This window comes from Panicum hallii, chromosome 1, assembly GCF_002211085.1.
Source record: "Panicum hallii strain FIL2 chromosome 1, PHallii_v3.1, whole genome shotgun sequence".
Classification (NCBI taxonomy): domain Eukaryota; kingdom Viridiplantae; phylum Streptophyta; class Magnoliopsida; order Poales; family Poaceae; genus Panicum; species Panicum hallii.
The window spans coordinates 30,955,398-30,962,550 of record NC_038042.1 but is presented as its reverse complement, the minus strand read 5'-3'; the positions used below and the strand labels follow the sequence as shown (position 1 = coordinate 30,962,550).

The 7,153-nt window shown below is 44.6% G+C and overlaps 2 protein-coding genes across 6 annotated transcripts; both read right to left on the bottom strand.

The window, feature by feature from the left end:
- Positions 1-536: 536 nt before the first annotated feature.
- On the bottom strand, positions 537-4,920 carry LOC112880015. 5 transcript variants are annotated; one of them, XR_003226229.1, is made up of 5 exons: positions 4,649-4,920; positions 4,404-4,556; positions 2,298-3,806; positions 861-1,719; positions 537-756 (listed from the first exon to the last, which is right to left on the bottom strand). XR_003226229.1 is itself a non-coding variant. In XM_025944473.1 (5 exons), exons 1-3 carry the CDS (start codon positions 4,844-4,846, stop codon positions 3,798-3,800), a joined length of 360 nt encoding a protein of 119 aa, XP_025800258.1. In that variant the 5' UTR covers positions 4,847-4,920; the 3' UTR covers positions 537-756; positions 861-933; positions 3,713-3,797. The 5 variants fall into 5 exon arrangements, 4 of the variants coding, with proteins under 4 accessions (XP_025800258.1, XP_025800254.1, XP_025800267.1 ...); XM_025944473.1 differs by having other exon boundaries at positions 861-933; positions 3,713-3,806; XM_025944469.1 differs by having other exon boundaries at positions 861-3,806.
- A 1,462-nt stretch (positions 4,921-6,382) lies between these two features.
- Positions 6,383-6,835, bottom strand: LOC112896803. The gene has a single exon (XM_025964934.1). It carries the CDS (start codon positions 6,833-6,835, stop codon positions 6,383-6,385), a length of 453 nt encoding a protein of 150 aa, XP_025820719.1.
- Positions 6,836-7,153: the final 318 nt, after the last annotated feature.

The following is a 7,153-nucleotide window of genomic DNA, read 5'->3' as shown; positions in this document are numbered from 1 at the left end:
GGCTCAAATATTCACCCCCACGATTAGATCGTAGAAATTTAATTATCTTGCCCAATTGATTTTGTACTTCATTTTGAAATTCTTTGAACTTTTCAAATGATTCAGACTTATGCCTCATTAAGTAGATGTATCCGTATCTACTAAAGTCATCAGTAAAGTGATGAAGTACTGAAAACCACCTCTGGCTACTGAGCTCATTGGTCCACATACAAGTCCGAACAAGTCACTTGCCCTCTCACTTTGACCAGTGAATGTCACTTTAGTCATCTTCCCAAGTAAACAAGACTCGCACGTGTCAAATGATTCAAAATCAAATGAGCTCAATAGGCCATCTGTATGGAGTTTTTCTATGAGCTTCTCATTTGTATGACCTAAGCGAAAATGCCAAATAAAAGTGAGATTCAAATCATTCAATCGAAGCCTTTTTGCATTAATGTTATAAATAGGTTTATCCTCAAGATCAAGAACTTACAATCCATTCGCCAATGGACAATGAGCATAAAGTATATCATTATAATAAATTGAATAATGCTTGCTCTTTATTACAATCTCGTAACCATCAACTTCTTCCAAACATGAAGAAGAAATAATATTCTTATTCAAAGCAGGAATGTAATAACAATTATTTAATTCCAAAACCAATCCAGAGGGTAACGAGAAGTGATAAGTGCCGACCGCCATGACCGCAACCTTTGCTCCATTGCCGACACGAACATCCAACTCGCCCCTTGCAAATCTTCTAGTCCTTTGAAGCCCCTGCAACGATTTGCAAGTGTGAATCATCGAACTAGTATCAAATACCCATGATTCACTAGAAGCTATATCAATATTAATTTCTGTAATATTTATAATATTTATACCTGAGGTGGAAGTCTCACTTTCCTTCTTCTTCAGATCCTCCAAGTATTTCTTGTAGTTTCTTGACCATTGCCCCTTGGCATGGCAATAGAAGCATTCATCATTAGGAGTAGGGCCAGATTTCAACTTTAGCTTTTGCTTAGAGCTTGAGGGCTCATTAGGAACCTTTCCTTTAGCTTTGCCTTTGGGAGGCGTCCAAAGCTTCCTCGTTTTGTTCTCCTTCTGAACCACCATCACATGAGTGGGGTTTTTCTTAACGCTCTCCTCTACTATTTTTAGCATCCTATGCAATTCAGCCAATGTTTTCTCCATGCCATTCATCTAAAAGTTCATGATAAAAGGCTCATAGCTCACTGGGAGCCATTGGAGAATGACATCAATAGCCAAGTCAGGCTTGAGTTCAGAACCAAGTTTCTCCAAAGTCTCAATGTAACCAATAATCTTGATTACATGAGGACTGACCGGGCTACCCTCTGCCAGCTTGAACGCAAACAAGGACTTTGAGATGTTGTACCTCTCAATCCTAGCTTGGTTTTCAAACATTCCATGCAGCCTCTTAATCATGGAGTGAGCATCGTCATGCTCATACTGCTTCTGCAGATCAGGGGACATGGTGGCAAGCATGAGATAGCTAACATCGAGTGAATCATTGCAGTGCTTCTCATAAGCTCTGTGGGCTGCAGTAGTTGCACCATCAGGGAGGTCATTAGGGTATTGTTGCTCAAGAACATACTCCTTTTTCTCTTGCTTGAGAACAATTCTCAGGTTGCGATACCAATCAATAAAGTTTGTTTCATTCAACTTTTCTTTCTCAAGAATAGATCGCAAATTGAAAGTGAAAGTGTTACTGGCAGACATGATCTACAATATTAAAATAAGAGCAAGATTTTAGCACTAAGTTTTATGCGATGCTTCTATTAACAAATTTAATAAAAGACTCCCGCTATATTAACATTGTCTTCCCTCTAACGGCATATAGGGGACCAAGACCCATATTCACTAAAATCCTAGTGAGCTTTGGCTTCACTACTAGAAAGTTAGTGACATAGGTAAACAACATATTGCTAATCATATCTCTATATGACTCTTGTTTGTTGGTTGGCATCCAATGCCCCGGCTCCAACAACATATCCTCAAGCCCAAAACAATTTTGATAGCTTTGTTGAGTAAACCGGTACTATTGCTAGTGAATTTTCGACACCCACCCTATTCATGATGATAGTTGATGGCACTCTACTTTGGTAAACCTACCACATAACGATCAAAATATTAATAGGTGCAGCTATCGGAAAAGGATATCAAAGTTCTCAACTTTAATGAGGGAAGCTATTCTATCATGATTAAAAGCATATCGACCATATGAAAGACATGAGAGAATAGTATGACAGGTAAATAAACATCACAGGCATATAATCATATTATATTATGAACAGTATGACCTTTTGCATCACAATGGTCTCCATCGCCATGGCTCCATGGTGACTTCCATTGCCATCCTTCCTGTCTTGTGGTGATCATCATCGCCAGCATGCTTGAAGCCTCCAAGGACAAATACTAAGCTATTACATCTAATAGCACTAATAAAGTAAATTACATGAGGGGATCAAGCATCACATGTCGACACGCACGCCGTTATACAATAATGGGACAACCTCAGCCCGATTGTTTCAACTTGTGACTCGCAGGTCACACAACTTATTACACACAGATCATCACATGATCTTGAGGCCATACCATTCACATCACACCCTGCAAAAATAAGTTAGGCGCAGAACATACTCTACTGTAGGGGTATGAAGAGGCCGCTATCAATAGATTGCAACAACGGTCCTGAAAGCTCTTCGGAAAATCATAGATCATATCTATAGAATTGGTACGAAAATCTCCTTGGATTGATCTAATCAAGCCGATTCAGGGTCATTCATAATGTCCCTTATTTTCACTAGATCAATCACATTGACCATCGCGACGGGTACATCGGAGAAGACCGCAACACATGACTTAGATACGTCAGTTCAATCTCTTCTCGTTTCCATAGTTAGCCTAGATGGTGATTCCAGCCGGTATGGGCATGTCGTGCACACAGTAGAGAAAGAACACGAACCGATCTACAGTCATCGTGATGCTATCAACTCGTACTGATCCCACATCGTGCATCAATCTACACATCGCATATGAACAAGTTGCAAAACCATAAACAAAGCATATCTCTGTATGCGCATCCAGACCAAAGGCTAAACATGATCGCTCTGATACCATTGATAGGAAATGGGGAACCTAAGCTAGCTACCGTGTTCAACAAGCATCTCATGTAAGCGGATGATCATGGATCATTACCACTAGACACGCAACATAGCGGAAGTAGAGTTGGGGTAGCTCGCCCCAACGTAGTTGCGAGTCCGTGAAGAGGAAGCAGATCACAGCTCGCAGCTCCTTCTTGTCCCGCTGATCAGCACCATAGAAACGCAGCAGCGCCTCCTCGAAGTCCACACGTACGAGGAGGGAACGGCGATCACCGGTGTGCTAGCACCTCGCGCTTGGCTAGGGTTGTGTGGAGAAGAGGGGCGACAACAGCTTGGATTTGTGGCACAGAAGTGTTGGCCGTCCACAGCCCCGCCCCCCATTATATAGACCCCACTTAATGGGCCTTCACGCTGGAAGCCTATTAGGGTTCTAATTCTCCTCGGATCAATATCCGGCTCGTGCATGATTGTCTCTTGGGCATATCACCAACACGAGAGAGAGAGAGAGAGACCCTTGGGTTTGCTAGCATAGTGTGCTCGAGGTTGCTTTGATGTTTTATAGCAATCAGATCACAATAAGAGGAAATGGCTGAAGGTATGAGAAATCTTACCAAAACCGCTAGCCAAGAAATTTAGATTCATTACATCTTTGTTGCCTTGGCACATCATAAGAAGCCATTCATTTTGAATCAACCCTCAACAGACCTGCCACAAAAGCCAACTAATTAACTTTATTACTCTAGTGGCTTACTAGATTAAGAACTATAGCCAGGTGTACAGGCATAGAATCAACATTATTAGTGTTCCGTGAATGCAGTTTTAAACCATTTGATGACGCCCTACAAAGAGATGTTTTAAATCTACAACCTACATATCATTTATGCACCAGCAACCAGGTTAAACCACTTAAGATGTTAATGGGCTCCTAGAATTGAGAAGCAGTTTTGGGGATAAGAAATGAAACACTAAATTAAACTATTGCACTGACAAAGTTCAGATGCCATAGTGTTCTCAGTATGGTGATGGGTATTAGCAAAACGTAAATAGTCTAGAGACCTCTATTTCAACTAGCCATCAGAGATTAGTACTCTGATTCTAAGCCTCTACTGTTATGCGCACAACAAATTCCAACAAGCACAATCCAAGACGGCAAATGGTTTTTTACCCCAGATCGCAAGCATCAGCTAGATAATCGTACCAAATCTCTTGTCTAACACAAGAGACTAATGCCAAGGTACAGCCAGATCAAGATGGGTTGGGGAAGACAGCCATATGGAGATAGGATTTTGTTGGGTCACGGACCTGGGCATCGTACTCCAGCGCGTACTGCTTGGCGCGTGTGAGAATGATCTTGCGGCTCTCGAGCACTTTCTTCTTGTCAGCGAGTGCATTCTCCTTCCTGTCCGCTGCCCCCTGCTCCTCGCGCTTGCCCTTCCGCAGCACCGACTCCAGCACCTGCGTAGGGAGCCAACAGGCTCAGATCCGCAGTGAAGGACACCAGCACGCATGAGGGCTTAAGAGGGGAGGATGTGAACACTGCTACTTACCTCGAGGACCTGCGACAGCGGGGAGGAGTCAACGCAGCTGCGGGGAGGCCTCGGCACGGCGGTGGCACGAAGAGGCCGCACGCAGAGAAGAGGCTCGGACGAGCAGGATGACAGCGCATCACGGGCAGGGATAGCGGGGAGGAGGTGTCCGCAGCTGCGCCAAGGGCGAGAGCGGGTAGATCTGCGGCGAGGAGGCATCGACGGCCGCGCCAAGGGGGCCAGCGGGGTAGAGCTGCAGTGGGAAGGTGGCAGTGGCGTGGTGTGGTGCGCGGTGCGAGTGGCGAGCCAGATTTGGGGGGGGGGGGGGGGGGGAAGGATAAATCACGTGGAGTTTCGGCCTTCACCGCCGGTCCCAATACCGGCTTGCTGGTGATACCTATTTACAACCAGCCCGTATTTATGGTCGACAGCGATAATCACTTTCATCATCGGCTCTAGCCACGTGACAACGTGAAATCATTTCAAGTGCCGACTTCATTCTCCACTATGTCCACCAACTTTGAAACCAGCGGTCTTTACAAAACCAACAGTGAAAACAGTGATTCTCTAGTACAGTTGTGACCCACCTAATAAACGTTCTTGTAGATGTCATTCATTTTAAAGTTATGACGGTACAACATTGTCATAAATTTGTGACACTTGATACTTGTCATAAAAATGGAAGAGCGTTCATCATAATATGACATTGGAATAGTTTATGATGATTTTTTATAGGTGTTAGTGACAAACGGCTGATTTTCATCTCTAAAGCGTACTTGCTCCTACAAAACATTGTAAAAGGGAATGACTTTATGATGTTTTGATCTGTTTTCGCTAGGTATTCATCACAAAAGTTCATACGTGTTGTAGTGGCAGCTAACAACTTTGTGTATGAGTTTTCTAGGGGTAAAAGCGGCGTAGGTGCTCGATGTTCCAGGAGTTTGGAACCTCCTGGCCATCAGGGTCTTATAGTCAATATGACCTAGGTCTTGTACGTTGGAGACAATGAAGGGCCCCTCCCATCGCGTTGAGCTTGTGCAGCCCCGTCTCGTCCTGGATGCAATGGAGGACCATATCACCGATGTTGAAGGATCTCTCCTGGACATTGCGGTTGTGGTAGCGTCGAACGCCTTGGAGGTAGCGAGCTGACTGTATTAGGGTGTTGAATCTAACTTCTTCTGCTGAGTCCAGCTCCAGTTGTCTCGCCTCATCAGCCTCGCCTTCTTCGTACATCTCCAATCTTGGAGATTTCCACATGATATCTGCAGGGAGAATAGTTTCTAACTCGTAGATGAGAAAGAAAGGTGACTGTCCTGTGGCTTTGCTTGGTTGAGTATGCAACCCACAGACAACTAGTGGTAACTCGTGAATCCACTTGCCACCCTTTTTGTTGTTTGCGTCGTAGAGTCTTTTCTTCAAGCCATCGAGGATCAAGCCATTGGCACGCTCAACCTGGCCATTGGCCCACGGGTGAGCCACCGAGACATACTTGACCTCAATGGCACTTCTCTTATAGAATTCCCAGAACTCATGTGAGTGGAAGTTGGATCCTAGATCTGTGATGATGGTGTTGGGGAAGCTGAATTGATGTAGGATATCGCAGATGAAGTCGACTACTCTATCTGATGATAGCTTTGTAATCGCCTTGTACTCGATCCACTTCGTGAACTTTTCGATGGCCACCAACACATGAGTAAAATCTCCTAGCACTGTTGTCAAAGGCCCAATCATGTATAGGCCCCAGCATGCGAACAACTAGGAAGGTGGTATGGTGATGAGGTTGTGCACCGGGACATGAGCTTGCTTGCCAAACAACTGACAGTTGGTACACTGGCGAACGAGCTCTTCGCCATCTGCCAAAGCCGTCAGCCAGTAGAACCCATATCTGAATGCTTTGCTGACAAGTGTCCTTGATTCTGTGTGGTTGCCGCAGGTTCCATCATGAATCTCCTGGAGTATCTCTTTGACCTCATCGGTGGGGATGCACTTCATGAGTACTCCAATTGTTGATCCACGCTTGTATAGTTTATCACCAACCACAACGTACCCTTTGCTCTGCCTGATGATGCGTGCAGCCTCGACGCTCTTTTGATCGATGCTAGGGGGTAGTTTCTGATCTTTGATGAAGTCAATGAAGGGTACCCGCCAATAAACCTCGATCAGCATGACCCCATGACTAGTTTCTTGTGAAGCTTGGTCGATGGTCATTGGATCTGGTTTCTTGATGGATGGGTGGTGTAACTCATGGACAGATACACCCGTAGGGACATTTGCTCGATCAGAGCCCAGCTTCGAGAGTATGTCCGCCCCTACTTTGTTGTCTCGGATCACATGAAGGATCTCCAAGCCCGAGAACTTGTTCTCCAGTTTGCGTATCTCCGTGACATATGCATCTGTCACACCCGGTTTTGAAAAGGAACCGAATGCATCTCATATGTGCGCCAGGATCAAGTAATAGACATATGATAGATGTTACAAGAGTATACCCGAACCAATATCATAACGAAAGAGAGTATAATAGTACTT

Coding starts and splice junctions, on each gene's coding strand:
- LOC112896803 (XM_025964934.1), bottom strand. CDS start 6,835: ATGACCATCGACCAAGCTTCACAAGAAACTAGTCATGGGGTCATGCTG.
- LOC112880015 (XM_025944469.1), bottom strand. CDS start 4,846: ATGCCTCCTCGCCGCAGATCTACCCGCTCTCGCCCTTGGCGCAGCTGC. Junction 4,557..4,648: donor CGCTGTCGCAGGTCCTCGAG/GTAAGTAGCAGT, acceptor CTCCCTACGCAG/GTGCTGGAGTCGGTGCTGCG.